We start from the raw sequence: 23,458 nt of genomic DNA, 5'->3' as shown, positions 1-23,458 counted from the left end.
GGGGTGGGGGGCGGGGACAACAAAGCCTTACATGCTAAATACCAGCTGTAGGTACCTGTATGTAGAATTGATAATTAAGGTATTCCTAACACACAAAACCAGCTCCCAGACAATGATATAGCTGCTACAGTCCATGGCTTGCTCATCTGAAGTAGTGTCTTTGTTGCCACATTTTACCTTTGTTCCAATACTTTTGCTTATTGATTTTTTCTGATGTGCAGATAACACATTTTGACTGGAGTATACATCCAAGTCTCAACCTTTCCTGCTTTTGATTTTTTTTCCTTTTACAGGGAGTTTTTTGTTTTGTCTTTTAAAACTTCACCATTCTGCATCCCCAATGGCTTTGGAAAATACATAATCTCTTCCGTTAAGATTCATGATGCCATCTTTGAGATGAAATTTCCATTTATTTTTACTTCTATGAATCTAAAAACAGGGAAAAAAATTGAACTATTACTCTGCATCAGAAATAGGTAATAATACGCAAGTAAATTATCAGGGCAAGGAAAAAAAAACCACAAACTATTAGACATACATTACTAAATTACGACAAATACCTTGAAAATAAATTCTGTATTTAGCTATGAAAAATAAAAACTATTTCTATACATATAAGTATTTTCTATTTTCATTTTTTAAACCAGGACAGCAACTGTCATAAAACCATGCAAGTACAGAGGCATTCCAAAATCCAAAGCATTTTCATAAGTGGTTGAAAAGGAAAAAGAAAGCTATATCCTCCTGTGCTGCTTTAACTGATTAAATTATCGTTAATATGTGAAACTCCACTTGAAAGCCAGAAATCCCCATTTCAACCACTGTAATGAAAAGACTAATGTTTTAAACCAGCCCTGAAAGATTGAAACACTAAGTTTTATTTGTACCTCTTGTCTAAACTCCATTCTGCATGAAAACAAGTTGGATTATGTTATGTATAGATAGATAGCAGGCCTGTTCAACTTTCTACTTCTAATATTAGAGTTTGACTCTGGGTTTCCATAAATTAATATCAGATTAAATAAAAACCAAGTGGATTATTTACAAGATTTTCAGTCTGAAAACCTCTACAGTACAAAATGCACAAGCTGATACATGTTCTAATCTTATATTCTGTAATTTCTTCTCAATGGTGGGTCACTGTATACGATTTACATTCCAATTCTCATTATAAAGTGTCAAATGACAAAAGTAACGTCTCTAGTATTGGGAATGATGGCATGAAGGTTTCACTTTAATCTACAGGCTTCCCAGTTAAAATATTGGCCCTTTTAAGACCTCGTTTAAAAGAAATTTTTAAGATGAAGCTAGAAGATAAGTTCAGCTATTTGCAACAACCCAAGAAGTACTAGGAGAGGAAACTAAAAAAAAAAAAAAAAGACGACATTCATTCCATTTTTGGTCCCCAAGGCATCCATATTACAGAAGCCTGTGACATAATGGATCTTCAGGTTATAATGGATATTCCTGTTGACACAGGAGAAGAATAAAACAACAGTTCTATTCATAATTCTCTTTAAAAAAATATTCTATACAGAACTAACTCTTCTCTCTTCAGGCCCACTACCAAATACTACCTGGCTACAGAAAGCAGATTGACCAGTGAGGTGAAGGAGATCAGAGAAGATACGAGGGCCACAAATAGTTGTAGTATCGGAAGACTTCAATTATCTTATGCCTACTGAGTAAACATCAATGTGAAGCACTGAACAGTAATGAAGACACTAAGCCAGGAACCCAAAACACAATCCTTTTCTTGCTTCAAGACAGCGTACAGGGCTTAAGTTAGAAAATATCACTAGAACTAAAAGCACCTACGTGAGAGAAACCTTTTCCCAGGAGTAATAAGTAGTCAATAAATACACTAGAAGAGTGTTTAATTAAATTTATGTTCTTATGTTTAATTTAGAACTTTTGCAGATAAAACAAAAATGTAATTAGGGGATCTAAAGAATATTTAAGAAAATTTTACAAAAAGCATAACAAGGAAAGCCATTCCAATTTTTCAATTTCCATCAAGGACAGGAAGTCTCATCATCTACTATTAGGGCTGCAGAAACTACTGTTTGGTCTGTGCTCACTTCAAGCTAAAAAGTCAGTGACAACAGCAAATAAATGAACAAGGAAAGGTCTGGCTTACATGCTCTATTTGCCTTTCCAAATGGCATTCAACAAAAATCAGAAGCATCTGAGCTGCCATGAGGTAAGAAAGAAGGTCCCCAGAAGAATAAATTAACTGAATTAAGATGGTAAAACAAGGGTAAGATGACTGTTTTTATAGTGAAATAAGATCATTCCAGAAGAGATTTATGCTGGCTGAAGTCTGCATGGTTTAAGAATTCACTAATCATCTGGAAAATGACAAAACATCACTGATGACACAAAGGAACAGTTACTCAAGAGCTGCAGAACGATGTTACTACCCTAATTCATTGTGTAATAAAACAATGGTGGCATTCAAGTATATGAAGGTAGTAACATGGAAAAAACAATTCCGACTTATGAGAGGCTGTGTGATGCTTAGTTGCCAGCTGGGGTTAAACCACAAGACATGGAAAGAAAAAATGGTGGGTTTGAGTTGACAATTACAAGTCAGGAATGCGAACCCAATGTTCTAAGACTTTTCCGTGAGAACATCAGCTCTGTGTTCAGTGGGGTCAAAAGCACACATGAGCTATGGCATAACATTCCTACACCACAATAAATTGAAGGTTCACCTGTGTTATGAATAGCTCTGATCCTCCCTCAAGCTTATCTACCTGTATCAAATAAGATACAGAAGAATAAAACAGATCTGGAGAGTGAAAGTAAGAATAATCAAGTGTTTGGACAACTGTACAAATAACAGTCAAGCGAAGTTTAGCTCTGATTTCAGAGGTGACCGAGGAGGATTATGATGGTGTGCAGTATCATAAAAGGCATGAAGAAAGCAGGGGAAACACTCCTCTAAATAAAGAACTAGGAAGTATCATATGAAACTAATGGGTTAAAAATTCTGCAATTCTCCACACTCACATAATTTATTTATGAAACTTCTTATCATAAGGCAAAGTTTACAAGAATTCAAAAAATAATCAAATTAAATTATGACAAATTAAGAAAAAAACCTCTGCTGGCCATTTGCTATGAAGTCACTATCTCTCTCTCAAGAGACAATTCACAGAAGGATGGTAAAATGCTCTACATGAGCATCGCTACCTGTCTGCCCCTTGTCTCATTGTTCAGAGGCACGCACCATGAGCTGACCCAGGACACTGTGCAAGAGGGAACTCTGCTCAGAACAGCTGACCTGATCCTGTATACAGACAAACTGAAGAACGATTGCTAGGTAAGTGATGAAGTCTGTTCAAAGCAGGTGATACTAGAGCTTAACGATGGACACTGTTCCCAAGTCAGTTCACATTCTTAACTTTTAAGAGGGGGAGGATTTCAAAGTAGTTCCTGTTGCTCAGCTTTAGCAGCTCCCAACAAGCTTTTCTGACTGCTATTCTGAGGTCCCTCACTAGCCTCACAAACTGTCTTGAAACTAACAGTTTTATATTACAGTCTGGAGGAGACAGATGGCTGGGATATAGGAAAATGGTATCAGTATCTACATCTTAAATTCTGTTGAATCTGACGACAAGTCTAAGCAGTCTGGGCATAACTGACGATTTTCTAACCAAGCCATTGTTTGCAACGTACGAGTTTTTATTCAACAAAATTACAACTTTTTTCTGCTTTAAAAATAATCCTTATTCATCATAGTCCAATTAATCTAGCAAAGGAAAAGAAAGAAAATACACACCGAATAAACTTTCCACATAATACTTCAGTAAAAAGGTGCCTGATAGCTTTTGGACACATGTAAAACAATTCCAGACATAGATGAATCCTTGCATATCCACAGGCAAATATGCAAGAAGAAATTAGTCATTATAGAGGAGGCAAGACAGTTCAGCAGAATTTAAAGCAAAATAAGCAAAAGCATTCCACATCACCATTTCAGTGATGCATAACAGAAAAGAACCTTCTCTTCTGGTATCTATTCTATTATCAAGGAGGTATTTTTAGTGATCAAGGAAGTTTTCCACAAGTCTAAATCATAATGACTACTTCCACTCATGGACACAGCAAATGTACAAACTGACTTACAATAGTTCACTTCTCCTGAGCCCAGAGGACTGACCTTTTGTTAAAGGTCACAAGAAGACATGATGAAGAAAAAGAAAACTCAACCGTATTTTTTTGAATTTTACTCATTGCCAAGTTTAGAAAAGTCACACAAACCTGTTTTGAGAACAAACTATAGCTAATTCTTATATTACCATTCATACTATAACCTTTACAGATCTATCTGTTCTTAATAGTTACAAAGATGTTATTTAAAAATTATGACTTGATAGGAAGAAGAACAGAGAATGTAGAATTCTTGTTCTGTAGAGTTTACCTTATCATACTGGCACACAACAACATTTTCCGTATCGAACAGTTCTTGTCCTTCTTCATCACTCACATCATCTTCACTGTTAAGAGGCTCCTGAAAGAAACATGTGCAAAAAGTTATGCTGTTTAGTAAGATCAAAGCTGTTACTTTGATTACTCACATGAGGCTTGCCTATGAACTACAGGACATAAAATACATTTAAGGTGGAGACTATCAGGCTTTCCAACAGACAGCTGATGCACATACACTTCCTTCCTGCCCTCCATCCTGTCCTTAACAATTTTAGTCTGCAACTTCAGTGTCCAGGCTAGATTCCAGCCTTTTGTCACCACAACCACTCTTGCCCCTTTACTGTAAATGTTCTGGTGCTTGCAACTTGTCTTTACAAAAAAATGTATCATTATGCAGATTTTAATTTTTCTAAAGCATCTAAGCAGTGGAAAGGCAACATTAGTCACATCACTCCCTGTGTGCCATTAAAAACAGAAACTCCATGACTTATTCACATTTGTTGTACCACAAAGAGAACATGCAAAATTTTTTTACAGGAGGGGAAAAAAAGATGCTTTTAAGATGACCTTGCATGGATACATACAAAATAACTTATCCTGACCTTCTAGAATGTATTTTCATGTCTCTTAAAAATTCCTTACGTTTTTCCTCTTGCTGCTCACACTCTGTTCCAGCAGAAATTTGGTTTTTTACATCTCATTTAAATAAAAAACATTTCAAAAGATAAACCAACCTTTAATAAACACAAAACAACTTTTCTGAAGTCTTCTGTATAATCCTCACCTTCCCACCTATTCCCAAATGCATAAGTTAAACAGAGGAGATGCTATTGAGAGAAGAAAAAGGTGTCCTAGAAGTCCTAATTCCTTCCAAAGTAATGCTATATTTAAGTGACTTCAAAAGCTTTAAGGAACTGGTCCACTAATTATGTAGCTGCTAATGAACAAAGGTAGCAAAAATAACAGTAGATCTCTAGCATGCTGATAAGAAAGTCTTGGCTTATAAAAAAATTTCCACAGGAATGCTAGCATTAAGGCACTATTAAAGAACAATTAATATTTAAGCATGATGACCTATATTTAAGGTAACTATTAAAACATTCAAACTGACATCAGTGCCAATCAATATAATGGAAAGGTGACATGAACCCAACCTGTAAATTGTAACTAAATAAATACTGTTAGACACCACTGTAGATATACAACAGAAAAACTGTATTTAACACATTGACAAAAGTTAAAAGTTTTACCTGCATATACTGCATAAGTGATACTGATTGTGAAATGCTATATATGCTCCTCATATTGGCATTTTAAATGGAATCTTAAAATAATTGGAAAGGCTGCAGAGAACTGTGGAAGTAATCTGACAGCTCAAAACGCATTTTAGGGAGTTCCAAGTTCCCTGTCAGAGAATGACATAACAGTACTTTTAACCCTTTTTTTCCTTTCAATTTCTTGTTAAATGGGGCTTTTTGGTGCAATACTCAAAAACTTAGTAAGAACCCTGGCTCGAGTCCAAACCCAAGCCAACTCAAGAGTCTAAATTAAAAACGCAACAAGTCAAAAAGAATATTCACTCTTGCTCCTATCTCCCGATTTCATTAAATCAAGGTCAGATGTTTCTAGAAAGTGCTTTATAATCAAATTTGAATTCTCAGGTGTGTTCTAGTGTAACAGAAAGCAATGGAATCATCAGTGAGATACAGGTCAGACCACACCTATTGGTTGTCTCAGTGAACTAAACATAGGCTCTCCTTTGTCAATCTTCCTAACACCTTGCTTTTGTATGCATTCAGTCCCAAGTGGAGCTGATTATTTCTGTTTGCTGATGAAGGTTTCATAATTTCATGGTTGATCTCTCCATAACATCAGAAATATTACTGCTGAAGTTTTTAAAAGGACATTCACAACAATGAACAGTTTTTGCTGTGACACCCGCCTTCCCCACATGCATTTCAAGGTACTTTGCTAATACAGTTTCCTCAATTTCAATATGGGAAATAAAGAACTTTGAGTACAAGAATAAAAGTTATATTCTCAAAGTACTGAAATATAATATTATTTGAACCATACAGTTTTCTTTCAAACATTGCAAAAAAATTAAAATGAAACACAAGCATGCTCCCGTCTTCTGAAATAATAAGTTTACCTCTTCAACTTGGCCATCTTCACCCCCATCTTTTTCTTTGTCTTCCTCTTCATCATCATCATAGTCTTCTTCCTCATCTTCTTCTTCTTCAGATGACGTGTCCCCTGCTCCATCAACTTGGAGGACAAGTGGTGCTTGTGGTTGTGCCTGTTGTTGTTGTGGTTGCTGCTGACCAGCTGCAGGAATCTGTGCTTGAGCTGGTGTAGGGGCAGCCACTGTTGTAGGTATGACTTGTGTTTTATTTCCTGTAAACAGGATCTGCTGAGGCTGAATAATCACTCCTGTCTGCTGGGAAATCCCTCCAGGGATAGGAGCCAAAACCTGATGGAATATCATTGCAAGTATTGTGGCTGCTATCACAATACACTACCACATCACTTACATAAAACAATTAAAGCGTATCAATCTGACTTACACCAATTAGAGGAAAGTTACCAATATTCCACCTACATCAGATAGATAAATCACCAATAACATACTTTCCTTCACTACTTGTTCATTTTCTGCATTTTGCATTGCTAAATCTAGGAAAACCTACTGTCTTTAGCATTTCCACCACACCCAAGTTCCAAGCACAGCAGCAGAATGTTTAAATTCAAGTAAAAGATTATTTTTAAACCTTTTCCGTAAAACATTTAACTTCAAACTCTCTACAATTTTTTTTTTTCATGCTTAAACTGCAGAACTGTGACACAATGCTAAATTCAATGCTCACACAGTCTGGACACACAGTTGACCTTGCAGCTGAACAAAAAAACCTCATAAAACATACTGTGTTCACTATCAGAATAACCAAGGTGGGGGCTGTGTTTGTTTTGGGTATTTTCTTCTATGTGTTAAGTGACACAGAATCAATTTAACCAACATACACACTTTTTAAAGGATGGAGACTAGGATTATGCACATTGTAACTGCCATTAGGAGATGCACAAAAGAAATTTTAAATTGCAGCCAGTCAGAATTTGGCAAAAATAAAAGTGACACTGAAAATTACATTTCAAAATTGTTCATTTTTAAAAAACACACTTAACACAGATTTTATTTATATATATATATATATATATATAAAAAAAATTTCTGACTTTGTGTTCTAATTTGCTCACAGAAATGCAAGCCTCTTCAGTAATTACTATCATGTTTTTTCTTTCAACAGTACTCAATTTTTCTTTACCTGCTGTATAACAGGTGCTTGTACTCCACCAGGCTGCATTTGTGGTATGACCTGCTGCTGTAGAACAACTGACTGCTGTGGTTGAATGATATACTGAGCTCCATTTGCAGTTCTAACTACTTGGAGGATCTGGCCTGTAATAAAACAAACATCAAATTAATCCAGTGTAGAAATGAACTTTTAAAATTTTCTTAGTTTAGAAGCTTGTTTTCTGGAAGAACACCAATGACAATTAAAGGAGAGCATTTATGTTTCACCAGTGAAAAAATACTATGCTATTGCAGCTGTGTCAGAAACAAAGAACTAATAGGGTTGTTTAATCTAAATACTATCATGAGGTATGCAATCCAAAAATAATTTTACATATGCAAGACAAAGTCTAATCCTTTAACACAAGACAATATTTTAAATATTAGCTCCCACTTATGAACATAACTTATGTTTCAAAAGATATATTTTACAGATAAAAAGACAAATGAACATACACCAAAATAGGAATACAGGTATACAATACCACAAAAATTCTATTAACTGCTAAAACTGTGTTATTTCCAGGGTCTTCTCAGATTATGTCCTTTCCTTTCCCTGATTACCACAGTACAGGAAATTCCTCTTTGTGTAACTTTCTTTGGAATATAAATGTGCAGTTGTCTCTTTGAAAAATCTATCCTTATGCTTATTATCCACCTCTCCTTTCTGTTCCCGTAATGCCTGTACCCAGTCTTTTATTATCCCTATAGCTTTAACATGTAATACCTTTCTTCACAAAATACATCTAAGACTCACGGACCTTCAGAGGTGGCCTCCAACTCTGAAAAGCAAGACCTAAGATATATTCCAACATTAGTTTTTCACATTTCTCATCAGAAAGATGAAGAGAAATTAAATTAGATAATCCTGAACTTCATACATTTCCCTCAGACTGATTTTATTTCCTGTTTTCCCTCCACAGCAAAATGCAAAGCCCTATTTACTAAAATAACTAAGTATAACTGAAAGAAGGGACTGCCCTAGCCCCTTGTTTAAGAAAAAAAAATTGTGACTGTAAAAAAATGTGAGCCATGGGTTATTCTATACTATGACAAACAGAAGAAATACTTCCTTAAAAATTGGGAAGATTTTAATTTCTAGAACAGCTACACATTTAATTTTATTTCAACTATATAACCATTAAACATTCAAATGTTTAAAGTAGGAAAGTTAAGTCCCAGGTGATTCTGAGCAGACTAGATGGATTACTCTGGCAAAAGCAGCAACTGATTCTAGAAAATGAGCTTTCTCAGGTCTTCCTTTACTCTTCACGCTGAATCGATCTAGAACCAAGTTTATAAAATCAGCATAATACGAAAGTACATGAAGCATCAGATATGATGTTCATAAAAGTAACATTTAATTATATTTTAAATGTACAACATGACAGCATTTAAAAATGATAAATCTAAAATAAAATTAGCATTTCCAGCAAAATTAGAAATTCCACTGTGAGATCACAGCAGGTACAAGAAACCTTAAGACATTCCTTATCTGAAGTCACAGATGAAGGGACCCTGCCTTTTTATAACCAGTCTACTATCTGTGCTCCGACCATGTATCACAAACTTCAGAAATATGCAAAGTGGGGGAACAGCAACACCTGTCTTCTTACTTCACGCATTTCTATAAAAAGTGGGAGAAACTTGCACAGGATCTAACCCACACCACTGTTAGGTCAGAACCACAAAGTTCATAAAACTAGCAAGTCAGTGAGCAAAAGAGTCCAGGAGTCCAGTGAAGAGATTACACTACTTTGTAAAGGTTCTGCTTTTTAACAATATATAGCAATATATAGCAGGGAGTAAAACCCAGAATTTCTCCCTCCCAAGAACTCTCAGAACCATTGTTTGGTCTCAATGTTAAGACAGTTACCTGAATTTGTAAGTATCTGCTGAACAGGAGTAACACCAGCAGGGAGAGCCAATGTAGCTGCAGTGGCTGCCGCACTCTGAAATACAAGAAAAGCTTTTGGACCACAGACGGTATGGCCAGTGTTTCATCTCACAACATACTGCCTGAAAATACATACACTGTTACTGCTGTTGATAGTAATTGCTCACAAGTTTCTACAGCTATTGAAATGAAGGCATTAATCAACTGTACATTATACTACATATAAAAATTATTTTCCTTCTTCCTTAATAGGAAGAAGACTGAAGCAACAACCACTAAGCATCATCTTAACCCAGCTCCATGTGGCTTCTTGGTTTAGCTGTAAGCTCAGCAGGTATTTTTTTTCTCCTCTGCCTTCTCTGTAATCTACTATTACAGCACAACACTGCATTGCACATGTGGCAACTTTACCTACACTTTTTCAAAGCAGTTAAAGATACGGGCCTACAAATCAGAAGAAACATAAGGTATTGAAGCAACAATCATGTTCTTCTGTCTTGTTTTCACAAGGAGTAGTAATCAGGTTTGCACTTTTCTTCATGCTGTAAATGATTTGCATTTCAAGTCCCACATAACACAGTTCTTTTGAGTGAGTATATGCACACAGTGTACTGACTGTTCACAGAATGACTATTTTTTTCTCCCAAGACAGCTGGTTATAAAATAAAGCTGAAGACACTCAATGGGTAATGATTTGAACTTACAAGGAAACTGAATTCCAACACAATTATGGAAGCTCTGAACACAAAAATCTGCATTAAGTCCTCAACTCACAGATATGGACTTCTCCAGAGGCCTCTTCATTTCAAGGGTCTAACTTCAGCTGCCTATGGAAAAGCCTCCCTTTCCCCACTATAAAGGAACAATGTCTAATTACTCTTTGCTACTGAAAGGACTTAAACTTTATTACTACATAGAGCACATACTTCCTGTTTATATGAAATATGATCTCTCCATATTGACCTTTCAATATAGTAGTTACAACTGTAAAAATTAAAGAACTCCAATCAAAACTGAAAAGTGCTTGTCTGCATCCTCATGTCCCAGACAAAGGCAGATGAATAAACTCTCATTATGCTCTGCCTCCCAAGATACTCAAGGTCTGTCAGATCCACTCTTTAACACCAACTTAAATGTTTCTAATAAACACACACTAATTCCAAATGGATTCTGTAACTATTTACTGAACAGTAGTCTTCTGCAGTATACAATTCATCCCCATTTTGACAGCAGCAGAGTTTTAAAAGCATGGCATACTCATTTTTGCTATATCCATCAATAAGATCTAATTGAATGACAGAAAAAAAAAAAGTTTTAACAGTTAGACGTGAAGTTACAAATCACACTGAAATGGTTGTAAAACACATGAGGAAAAGCTAGATGTTAACGTGGTCTTGGCCTCTTGGTAAACCATGCTATTTAAGTAAGGAAGTTCAGGTTCAGGCTCTCTTCTACAGTAAGGTTAGCAAGCAATGGGGAGGTGAAGGCTAAGCAAGCTGCTGCAGCTTTAACTAATCATGAAACTGTTTCATGTGCTTTTACCATAGAAGTAGTAAGAATTCTGGTCTTAATACACATATTTAACTTGTATTAGCTGTTGTTTTCATCACTTTGCAAGCGATTTTTTTTTTTTAAATTAAACTAGGGAGTGAGCTTAAAGCAAGGCAAGATAACCAAAATTAACCTCTAGAGGTAAAAGCTGCAAGAAACGTGTAAATGACCAGACTCAGTTTTATGCGCTATTACAAAATTAGTGAATCAAATGTGACCAGAAAAAAAATTATGTGAATGGCTAAAAAAATCTTTCATTTGATATAAGCTTGAGTTTCCAAGAGGTTAACGTTTTTTCCTGCATCTAGCAAATACACTATGCTAGATGTGTTCTAATAGTGTTCCGTCGGTGTATGACAAGCATATCATCAAGCAGATTCATACCAACAGTACTTTAATTTCTGATTAAAAAAAAGTTATAGTTAAACACATTTAAGGCAGAGGATCAAAATAAACCCTAGATTTGTTATCAAAACCAATGTCCTGCATTACTGTTCCTAGACTGTCAGTAAAGCAGCAAAACTCGGAAAGATGGCAGTGTGCTCTAAACTACTTTTAAGCATCTGATGACTAATACCAGATTTGTGTTTACTGTTTACTATATTTAAGATATTGTGTTTACTAAAACAACTTACATAATGACAGTGTACGCATGTATAAACTTCTGCTTTTCTTACCATGCCTGATGCATTCATGTGTGGTATCAGCTTGGAATCTGGCACAATAACTTGCTGCTGAGGTGCTACAAACAGAAAATGAAAGCTAAGCAGTCTGCCCAAAATAACATCCAAGCCAAAATAACTTAGAAAGAACACCACCCAAATATCAGCTGAGCTTCATAACAAAACCACCTACTGAGCAGTCTCTGATAATATTTTTATCCTCAGGACAATATACAACAGCAGCTCTGAGAGGCAATATGGCTATTCTGGCTTTACAGATCTTATTTCAAGCGCTTCAGTTACCTATTCTGAGCCTAGGTAAGGCAAGATTTAAAACACAGTTCTGAAATTAAAGGTATTAGTGAAATGTTGATAAACGTGCTGTTGTCCAGTATCAGAGTTCTCCAAAATCATCAACTGACAGTGGTTAACTCTTAAAACAGACTTAAACAAGGATCACTGCAAGATGAAGAGTATATTAACAGGATGCAGCAGTTAGCCTGAGTTAGGTCTAGTTAGCACAGCTGTTCGTGTAAACTCATGATTTTCATTGTCTTTCTAATGTAGCAGAAGCAGATGAAATGTGATCAACCACCTGTTCCAAATAATAAAATAGTTTTTGTGTGCTAAACAAAATAGATAGCTAAGGTCTACAAACAACCTGTTCATTGTCTAGAAGTGCAAAACTGTCGAAGCCTATGGAACAAGAAGGTTGACAGTAAACTGAAAAATGACAGAGCAATCTGAACAAACTAATCATCGACAAATATTCTCCATCCAATCCTATCACCAAGGACACTTAAAAATACTGGGGATAACTAAGAGTTTCTGGAAGAGTTTCTGGGAAGGAAAGACCCACAATGTTGCACCAAGATCTAAGGTCATCTCTCCAATTTTCAGGGAACCCATGGAGGTCAGAAAAGCCCAAGGAAATCTCATGACCCTGCGCCAGGACCACACACAGGACAGCAGGAATCACCATGCCGATCATTCTGATCTCTCTCTGTGACTACACCAGGTCACAGAATCATCTAGGTTGGAAAAGACCTTGAAGATCACCTAGTCCAACCGTTAATCTAGCACTGACAGTTCCCAACTATGCCATATCCCTCAGCGCTATGTCAACCCAACTCTTAAACACCTCCAGGGATGGGGACTCCACCACCTCCCTGGGCAGACCATTCCAATGCCCAATAACCCATTCTGCAAAGAAATGCTTCCTAATATCCAGTCTAAACCTTCCCTGGCGCAACTTGAGGCCATTCCCTCTTGTCCTATCGCTTGTTACTTGGTTAAAGAGACTCATCCCCAGCTCTCTGCACCCTCCTTTCAGGGAGCTGTAGAGGGCGATGAGGTCTCCCCTCAGCCTCCTCTTCTCCAGACTAAACACCCCCAGTTCCCTCAGCTGCTCCTCGTACAACCTGTGCTCCAGAACCTGCACCAGCTTCGCTGCCCTTCTCTGGACATGCTCGAGTCATTGAATTTCCTTTTTGGAGTGAGAGGCCCAAAACTGAACAAAGGAATCGAGGTGCGGCCTCACCAGTGCTGAGTACAGGGGTCACATCCCTTCCCCGTCCCTGCTGGCCACGCTATTGCTGACACAAGCCAGGATGCCATTGGCCTTCTTGGCCCCCTGGGCACACTGCTGGCTCCTGTTCAGTTGGCTGTCAATCAACACCCCCAGGTCCCTCTCTGACTGGCAGCTCTCCAGCCACTCCTCCCCAAGCCTGTAGCACTGCTGGGGGTTGTTGTGGCCCAAGGGCAGCCCCCGGCATTTGGCCTTATGGAAACTCCTCCAGTTGGGCTCAGCCCATGGCTCCAGCCTGTCCAGGTCTCTCTGCAGAGCCTCCCTACCCTCGAGCAGATCAACACTCCCACCCAACTGGGTGTCATCTGCAAACTGACTGAGGGTGCACTTGATCCCCTCCTCTAGTTCATCAATAAAGATGTTAAACAGGAGCGGCCCCAAAACCAAGCCCTGGGGGACACCACTCCTGACCAGCCGCCAACCAGATTTAACTCCGTTCACCACAACTCTTTGGGCTCAGCCATTCAGCCAGTTTTTTTACCCAGAGAAGCATGTGCCCATCCAAGCCTCGAGCAGCCAGTTTCACCAGGAGAATGCTGTGGGAAACGGTGGCAAAGACCTTGCTAAAGTCAAAGTAGACAACATCCACAGCCTTTCCCTCATCCAATAAGCAGGTCACCCTGTCACAGAAGGAGATCAGGTTTGTCAGGCAGGACCTGCCTTTCATAAACCCATGCTGACTGGCCCTGAGCATCTGGTTGTCCCTCATGTGTTGTGTGATGGCACTCAGGATGAGCTGCTCCATCAGCTTCCCAGGCATCGAAGTCAAGCTGACAGGCCTGTAATTTCCCAGATCATCCTTCTGACCCGTATATATGGGCATCACACTGGCCAATTACCAATCTGTTGGGACCTCCCCAGTCAGCCAGGACTGCTGGTAAATGATGGAAAGCAGCTTGGCGAGCACCCCAGCCAGCTCCTTCAGCACCCTTGGGTGTATCCCGTCTGGCCCCATAGATCTGCATGTGTCTATGTGATGCAGTAGGTCACTGACTGTCTCCTCCTGGATTGTGGGGGCTCGTTCTCCCAGCCTCTGTCTTCTGGCTGAAGAGGCTGAATTCCCTCAGTACAACTACTCGTTATTAAAGACTGAGGCAAAGAAGGCATTAAGCACCTCAGCCTTTTCCTCATCACTTGTTGCCATGTTTCCTCCTGCATCTAGCAGGGGATGGAGCTCTCCCTGGTCTTTCTTTTGCTGTTGATGTACTTATAGAAACATTTCTTGTTGTCCTTGATTGCTGAAGCCAGATTAATTTCCAGCTGGGCTTTAGACCTCCTGATTTCTACCCTGCATAGCCTCACAGCATCTTTGTAATCACTGTGTGTGGCTAGCCCCTTCTTCCAAAGGCTGTAAACTCTCCTTTTCTCCCTCAGTTGCAGCCAAAGCTCCCTATTCAGCCAGGGTGGCCTTCTCTTCTGCTGGCTTTTCTTACAACACCTGGGGACTGCCTGCTCCTGTGCCGTTAAGACTTCCTTCTTAGAGTGCTCAGCCTTCCTCAACCCCTATACCCATCAGGACCACCTGCCAAGAGATTCTGTCAAGCAGTTGCCTCAAGAAGTCAAAGTCAGCCCTTTAGAAGTTCAGGATGGCAGTTCTGCTGCCCTTTCTCCTGGGCTCTCTAAGAAGAGAAAATTATTATTTCATGATCGCTGTTCCCTAGTTGGCTTCCAACAGCCACATCATCCACCAGTCCTTCTCTGTTCACAAAGGGGAGCTCCAGCCGGGCACCTTCTCTCGTCAGTTACTCAACAGCTGCGTCAGGAAGTTGTCTCCCACACATTCCAGGAATCTCCAGGACTGGTCCCACTCTGCTGTGGTGTATTGCCAGCAGATGTCTGGGAAGTTAAAGTCTCCCACAAGAACAAGGGCAAGCATTTGTGAGATTACTCCTAAGTGCCTACAGAATATTTCATCCACCTCTCTGTCCTGGTTGGGTGGCCTATAGTAGACTCCTACTACAACATCTGCCCTGTTGGCCTTCCCCCTGATTCTAATGCAAAGACACTCCACCCTGTCTTCACTACACTTGTACTCAAAGCAATCATAACAGTCCCTAACATACAGAGCCACCCCACTACCTCTCCTTCCTTGTCTGTCCCTCCTAAATATCTTGTAGCCACCAACTGGTGTACTCCAGTCATGGGAGACATCCCACCCTGTTTCTGTGAGAGCCACTACATAATTTTTCTGTGCATCATGGCTTCAAGCTCCTCCCATTTGTTACCCATGCTGTGTGCACTGGTACACATGCACTTCAGATGGGCTGATGTTTTGTCCCCTTCCCCATTCAAATCTACTTTAAAGTTCTCTCAATGAGCCCAGTTAACTCCTGCCTCAAGATTCTTTTTCCCCTCTGGGACAGGTGGATCCCATCTGATGCCAAAAGGTCTTGTGTCCTGTATGCTAACCCATGATTGAAAGAGTCAAAGCCATGATGGCAACAATAGTCTTGGAGCCACAAGTTCATCTGTTGACTTTTCCTGTATTATTCTTCATCCATCCCAACTGAAGGGATGGAGGAGAACATGATTTGTGTCCTTGACTCCTCAATCAGTTTCTCCAAGGCCCTGAAATCTGTCTTTGTTGACTTAGGACTTCTCCTGGTAATACTGTTGCTACTCACCTGAGAAACCAAGAGAGGGTAGTAGTCCTTGGGTCTCACTAGAGTGGGGAGTTTTGCCATGAGGTCCTTCACCCAGGCCCCAGAGAGGGAGCAGACTTCCCTATGAAGTGAGTCTGGTCTGCATATTGGGCCTTTGACACCCCTCAGAATGGAGTCACCCACTGCAATGACTCTTCTGGGGTTCTCTGTAGTACTGGTTTAAATACCTGGCCTAGAGCAACCCGGCCTTGGTGCACCTTGGTATTTCTCCTTGTTTGACTCATTTTCTTTGTCCTTCTCTACTTCATTCAGAAGTTCCAGGGCCCCGTATCTGTTGTAAAGGGGCACCATGGAAGGTGAGGGATGTCGGGAGAGGATCTTCCAGCCTCCCCCAACTCTTAGGTCCCCGCCTTCTGCCTAGTAGGGAGAAGGTGAGGGATTGCCTGCCTCTTCTGGAGCCTCCATTTGCTCCTGTTGCTTCAGAGGTGCTAATGTGTTACTCCACCAATCAATTTCCCTTTCACATTCCCTAATGCTTCTTAATCTTTCAACCTCTTCTTTGAGCTCAGCCACCAGAGCAGGTCATCCAGCTGATCACAGTGCACACAGGTGCTGTCACTGCCAGGACTGACAGGCTCAGGCACTCCCTGCAGCCTGGGACCTGGACCGCTGCATGTTTAAGTGGCAGCTCCATCTGGGTCTCCACGTTCTTTCTGGTGGTGATTTTGACCCGAGTGGAGACCATAGCTCAGTCTACTCGTGGAGGACAGTAAGATGAAACTAGCTCAGGTAAGTTCTAGACCCAGGAGATGAACTGCGCCCTGTCCACTTGTCCTGCCTGCGCGAACTTGTGCAAGGTCATGCAATGAACTACTACACCATCTCCCCCATGGAACACGGAAGTCAAGTAGTTCATAAAACTACGTCTGTGATTAAAGTGCTTTGATATCCTAATTTCATTTAGACTCCACACTGTCATTTTATCATAAGCCACAACACTGTGCAACAATAAAATCAGTTTCAAGTGTATTACTATAGGCAGGATCTTAAGACACAAATCAGGAGAACAGTGACCTCCGTATTAGTGGAGGGAAACCTGGTCAGTAGTTGCAGCTATTCAGCTAAGGAGCCACTAGAGGTCTTGGCAAATAGACTTTCCAGGCTCTGCTGACTATAACTTAAACTGAGACACCTGGATTGCTTGAAGCCACCTAAGTACTATAAGAAGAAAAAAATCATTTTAAAAAAACCCCAAACCAAACACCCACCCCACCCCAAGAAAAAAACAACAAAGAAACCCCCAAACCACCAAGAAGAAAAACCCCAACTTCAGGTTTTTGTCACTCTAGTCCTCTTCTGTTTTGAATATATTGTGATTGGGTTTGGGGTGGGGGGGCTTGGGAGGGGGAGGAGATCAAATCACAGCTATCTTTGTGCCTATAACAACATAGGTTCTGATCCATGAAATCTGATTAAAAGACTGCAGCCTGCAACTGACTACCACAATCATTTTACACTGCAATTTTAACAGCACTCTGAAAACTCAACTCAAGCTTTTCACAGGTGGCAGATTTGTTTACACAGCATATATGCAGTAAAATCCAGTAGTATTTATCTTAGTTTTCAAATTAAATTGTAACTGGTGAAAATGTTTTCCTTAAATTATTAATGAAGAATACACAAGACAATAATTACAAGAAACAATTCTGTTATGGCTTGAACATCCACACCTACACAGTGTGCCATCTTTTAAGGCCACAAAAATACCCAGACATTATGCTTTTCACTTGAAGCTTGTTTAACATGAAAAACCATCTCCTATATATACTCAAGACTGTTATACAAATGTTTTTCATAACCTAGCATCCACTTATGCTAAACAATAATGTATTTTTTAATTAATTTGTTCCTAACGACATTACTACCTCATGACTAAATTGTCGACTGCATATGTATATTGGTTTGAGGTTACAGAGCTGCTAATGGATTTTTAATAGAATCTGAAAGTCATGTATTCTGAAAACAGAGGTTATATAGAAGTTCAAGAGAAGAATTCAGCTTTTCCAAAATCTTCTGAAGAATATGACTAAGTTATTTTTTGCCAAGAGAGCTATGTTGAGCTGTTAATCAGAGGTAAGTAGAGACAAGGTTTAACATAAAGACACGAAGTTACCCATCAGATAAACACCCTGTCCTAGATTTAGAATATGCTAAGAAGTTGGTCTAATTTGAGTCTTTTGCCAGAGAGATGAGAAAGTAAGTCTGACCTTGCTGAGATGCTGGAATAAGGACTTGTTGTGGCTGAGACTGCTGCTGCACAGTCTGCTGTGGCTGAGGTTGTGTATGATGGTGGTGGTGATGATGCTGCTGTTGCTGCTGCTGCTGTTGCTGCTGTTGCACCTGCAACAAAAGCTGCTGCTCTTCTGAATGGAAGCCATCTACAGCCTTGGACTGCATCAGCTTGTTCTCCCACAGCTAGTTTAGAAAAGGAAAGAGAAATCTCTGTGTATGATTTTTACTCAACAAGATTTGTTACTATATAAAGACAGAATCCAAAAAATCAAATTTGTTTTCACTATCTCATGCAGTCTACTGGCCAAAAAGCCTTCAGGCAAATATAGACTGAAGAGATAACTCCACAGAGGTAATGTTTTAAGAAGAGGAACTAAATATCCCTTAAGAACTGTCAGTCCAAGCTTAAGCTTTAACATTCTTTCTTTCTTCTAAGTGTGGAAGATTAGTAACAACCCTAATAGAAGCATTAATAAACTGGTAACTTTAAATTAGCCTTCAAGTTTTCACTTCTCTACATTCTTCCTTTCTTAACTCTTTAACCACAAAAATAATTATTTATTACAGCTTTATTCAAGTCATTTCTTCTTAGAACTCCTCAATAAGAGTTGCTTGAAGGCTACTGCTTTGTAACATACTTCAACAGAAACTACCAGTATACCCAAGATAATGCCTCTACTGTACAGCATTTACACGGTTTCTAACAGAGTATCCAACTGAACTTCTCCAGCCCTTCTTGATGTCAGCTGACAAGTCTCCCAAGAAAAGCCACAGATGCAAAAAAACCCCAAATCTTGCAAAAAGACAACAATGCAAGGATTTCATAATAAATCAGAGTCAAAAAGACTACAGGCACCCAGGGCTCCTGATTTCACATCCTACTTAGGGCTCCCTAAGCCAACCTCTTCTTTTTTCTTCTTGTCTCCTCATTCAATCTTTCCTGACATCATTTGCAGAACATGTCTGTGACACAAACACCAAGTTGCTTTTCTTATAGTGCTTGCTCCATTTCCACCACACCAGGTCATGGTTTCATGGAACTAAGTCAGCCAAACTCAAAATTCTTTCCCCACTCTATCCATTTTTTATTATTTCATAAATACTGTAAGCATGGGATGTCCCGCTTTCTGAAGTCCTTATCCAGCAGCTGAGATAAGCAGGCACCTACTTTCCCAGTTTCATTTTACTTTATTTCCTCCTTTTTTTCCTTATTTTCTGCCTTTTCTCTTCCCTTTTAAATGGCTTCTTTTGCTCAGGAAAAATCTGAAGAATGCCATGGGAGACCCATTAGAGCTAAGGTCAATATCCTGCCTTTCGTTTGGACCCCTGGTAACAGTTCAAAGCCACTTCATGTAACACAGTTCTGAATCTGAGAGCTCCAGAAAAGTGTGATGCACACAATGCAATTTATTATGTACCACCTCCCAAAAACAATATACTTCTGCAAGCCACAAACCATACATGCAAACATCTGACAATTTAACTCTTCTTCAGAAAAACAAAAACATCGAGCAGAGCAGGCATTTTATTTTTCCTGCAGAGAAACCTTAAGAATTGTATGCCTCTAAAATAAACATATTCTCCCCTTTCTTTCTTAAAGATACAACGTTTTGAGGACCGAAATAACACTGTGAATTTGGATGCCTGCTGTTAGTTCATGTCAAGTTTGACAAGCCAGATTGGGGAAAATAAACAAGGTGAGTGTATCTCTCTATATAGCAATGCAATTCAAATAACATGGGGCTACAGATACGCAGATTAATACAGTCCTTAGCTAACTGCAAAATTAGTATTTTTACTGTGTACAACTGTAAGCAGATCTGAAAACCAATTGCTGTATTGGTCTATTAAAAAAACTTTCAACCTGCAACTTACTGTTTTGAGTTCCATAAGAACTTGTTCATCCACTCCTTCATCCAGAAAAACTTCTCTGACATCATTGATAACATCTTCAATTACAGACCTGTACAATTTAGGCTTTAAAAAAAACCAAACCAAACAAAACCTAGTCAGCATTGTTTTGAAAGAAATTTATCATTTTAACATTAAAATAAGATTTCCCACACACAAAAACCCTCTGAAAACTGCATTACAGAATATACTGCATGTTTCCAAGTGAGTAAAATATCCAAGAAAGCATAAATCTGTAAGAACAGCTCAAACGAAGTGAAAGGGGAAGGGGCCACTGTTTTTTTGTGACACAACTATGGCCACAAGACTTTTCAAGCCACGGGGAGTATAATTCAAAACAGAGAAAAGGAGATTGTTTTCCATTCAGTAAATTTGTTTCCTGCTGGCCAATGTACATACTGAATATGCAAAAATATTTGCATGTGTGCAAAAAATGTCAAAGAACTGCAGAAGTTCAAAAGGATGTTAGATAAATAGAGAGGAAAGAAACTTGTTAACGCTTGCTAGTTCAACAGGAATTAAATATGGTTCAGAATGATCTTAACCTGAAAAATGTTGAAGGCTCAAAAAAACTAAAAGCATTCATGTGAATGCCCTGGTCTTCCTTACACATCTGCTTACAGAAACTACTGAAGACAGGATATTAGGCTAGACAGGCTTCTGTTTTCAATCAGTACTCATGTTTTTACATTAGAAATTTTTCAGGGGGAAATACTATGAATACGCTATTATTGTATATACACTGATTTCATGCCTTAACTGGCAAGGATCAAGTGAATTGTCAATGCACTTTAGATTGCCCAAAGGTTGTGGAGTCTCTGTCTCTGGAGATACTCAAAAGCCATCTGGACATGGTCCCAGGCAAGGAGCTCTTAGAGCCCAGCTTGTGAAGAGGGGGTTGCAAGATGACCTCCAGAAGTCCCTTCCAACCTCACCCATTCTGTAAATTTTAAAATGCAGGTACAATTTTTAAAAGAGAATATCAATACTTAACCTTATCAATTAAAGTACAAAATGTAAATCATAGGAGCATATAAAAATTGTACTATGCACATACTGTACCTGTACAGCTTTCTACACGCGTGTGAACATCAATGATTTTATATCTGTGCTATCTAACTGCAAGGTGGCACAATGACCTCTAAATTAGGGTTGATCAATCTGCAGCCTGTGATCCATATACACTTCATTGGCTGTTCCTTGGTCTGGGGTTAGACAATTTTCAAACTGATCTGGAAGTAGCTAAAACTTTATGTAAGCTAGTATGGTCCTCTACCCCGCCCTGCAACTTCCTTAAGTAATGAATCCCAAATGATGCCGGACACATCAGATATGTTGCATAAATGCAAAACAATCATCCTGTACTCATGTGGTGGGTTCTGCACCCCAAAGAGTGCTGTGCCACCAAGAGACACGCAGAAAACCTGCACCAAACACATGCAGTTAGTCCAGCAGTGCTGGAACTACACAAATGTCCTGCATACACTTGAAATATTTCTTTTATGCATACACAGTTGCTTAATACATCACAGAAGTGTTGAATTTGTTATAGATACGCTAAAGAATATATTGCACACGTTATGGAATTGTTATGCTTAAATTATGTAATGATGGAGGGGGAATAGCAGCATATGATTTACTAGTCCAGGAAAAAGCAGAGTGGCCAATAAGCACAAAAAAAGAGTTGAACATCTTTGCTTTTAAATGTTAAAAAAAAAAAAAAAAAAAAAACACCAACAAAAACAACCCAAAAGAAATGCATTAGTATTACAAGGGGAGAAAAGAACCTATTTGGAAAGTGCATTACGTCTATAGTGTTTAAAACAAACTCTGCATTGGTGCATACTCAAGTGATTTTTCTTACCAAAAAACAACCAACCAAACAACAAGGAAAAAAAATCAAAAAAGCACCAAAAACCCCTCAACATATACCAACATACTGCTCCGTTTTATTGACCACACATCAGTATTTTGACAAATGGCATGCTATCAGCACTCTTAGTTTTTTCTTAATTTTACATTTCATCAGTTTGACACTTTTCAGCTTTAAAATATGCTGCTGAAGTAGCTGAAATGTTAGAATTTGTCCTTCTGTTGTTACTTGTCACTCCAAATAAATTTCTGGCCTCGAGTAACAAGGTAAATTGCCATCCTTGAAAACTGCAGTATGTTTACAGCATCTATAATCCAGAACTTAACTTCTCCAAAAGAAACAAAACATACAGGACTACTTGCATACTTTTTTCTTTCAAAACGATATTGCATGCTCACATATCCAGGCTTCAAGTACAACATCAACTGTGCTTACAGAGACACTTGAAACAGACTTTCAAAGCCGGACTACTCGAGCACTTGTATTTTAAATCTGCATTGTAACTTAGATACCAAGCACCATTAACAGGATTATTTTTCCACTTAGATTCAATTCACAGCAGATGCAAAAAGACATTCTACTTAAGTAACCTTAAGTCCTATTATTGGTAATTAAACAAATTGCATAAAGCTTATGCGATTCAACCAGCACAGAAATACTTAACCTATTCCATGTATTGTTCCTTATAGTATAAAAAGCATCTGTTTCTTAATGCCAAAACCACATTCTTCAAATAAACATGCTTAACCTCAGGCACTTGAGTTTATTTCCTTAAGGGTGGAGATTGCATTTTCTCCTTAAATCTTCCTCATCTTAAATCACCTATTAGGTCCACCTTTCTAATAAAACACATTTTACACAAACAGGCTCTAATAATTTCCACTATCTCCATAGACAGGGATTTTTCCAAGGCTTATTCACAAAGCCTCCTCAGTCTATAAAGCCCTAGGAAAAAACATCAACGTTCAGATATAACAAATTGGCCCTACAGTTCTCTTGGGAATGTCTTTTTTTACCCTGTGTAGTAGGGACAAAAATTCAAACAGTGGGTACTGGTTTCTAGAGTCCAGCACTAGTTTAGCAAGAGAGCAGAAAGGCAGGTTAAGAGTATAGGTGTCCACTCTGCCACTGACACAGTGCCCTCCTGCACAACTTCCAACAGCCCAAGCAAGCGGCTAAGTCCCCCAAAAGACAACAGCACCACAGGGGTGCAGCAAGCCTAGTGCAACACAGGTTAAGGAACCCACAAGCAGTTTGTAGGCGTGTGTATCTCTCTGCATGAGCTGCTGAGT

At 39.0% G+C, this 23,458-nt stretch overlaps 1 protein-coding gene across 1 annotated transcript; it reads right to left on the bottom strand.

Moving 5' to 3' along the window:
* Positions 1–243: 243 nt before the first annotated feature.
* Positions 244–20,359, bottom strand: GTF2A1 (general transcription factor IIA subunit 1). The gene is made up of 8 exons (XM_026849172.1): positions 20,258–20,359; positions 18,358–18,565; positions 11,915–11,979; positions 9,666–9,741; positions 7,761–7,894; positions 6,590–6,910; positions 4,430–4,519; positions 244–429 (listed from the first exon to the last, which is right to left on the bottom strand). The coding sequence occupies exons 1-8, from the start codon at positions 20,270–20,272 to the stop codon at positions 322–324; spliced, it is 1,017 nt and encodes a 338-aa protein (XP_026704973.1). The 5' UTR covers positions 20,273–20,359; the 3' UTR covers positions 244–321.
* Between the last annotated feature and the right edge of the window lie 3,099 nt (positions 20,360–23,458).

The sequence above is a fragment of the Athene cunicularia genome (genome assembly GCF_003259725.1).
Source record: "Athene cunicularia isolate RWA chromosome 5 unlocalized genomic scaffold, athCun1 chr5_part1, whole genome shotgun sequence".
NCBI lineage: Eukaryota > Metazoa > Chordata > Aves > Strigiformes > Strigidae > Athene > Athene cunicularia.
This window is presented reverse-complemented; position numbering and strand designations above follow the sequence as displayed.

Coding starts and splice junctions, on each gene's coding strand:
- GTF2A1 (XM_026849172.1), bottom strand. Junction 11,980..18,357: donor TATTCCAGCATCTCAGCAAG/GTCAGACTTACT, acceptor TTCTGTTTGTAG/CACCTCAGCAGCAAGTTATT. Junction 430..4,429: donor TTGTGTGCCAGTATGATAAG/GTAAACTCTACA, acceptor CCCTGTTTTTAG/ATTCATAGAAGTAAAAATAA.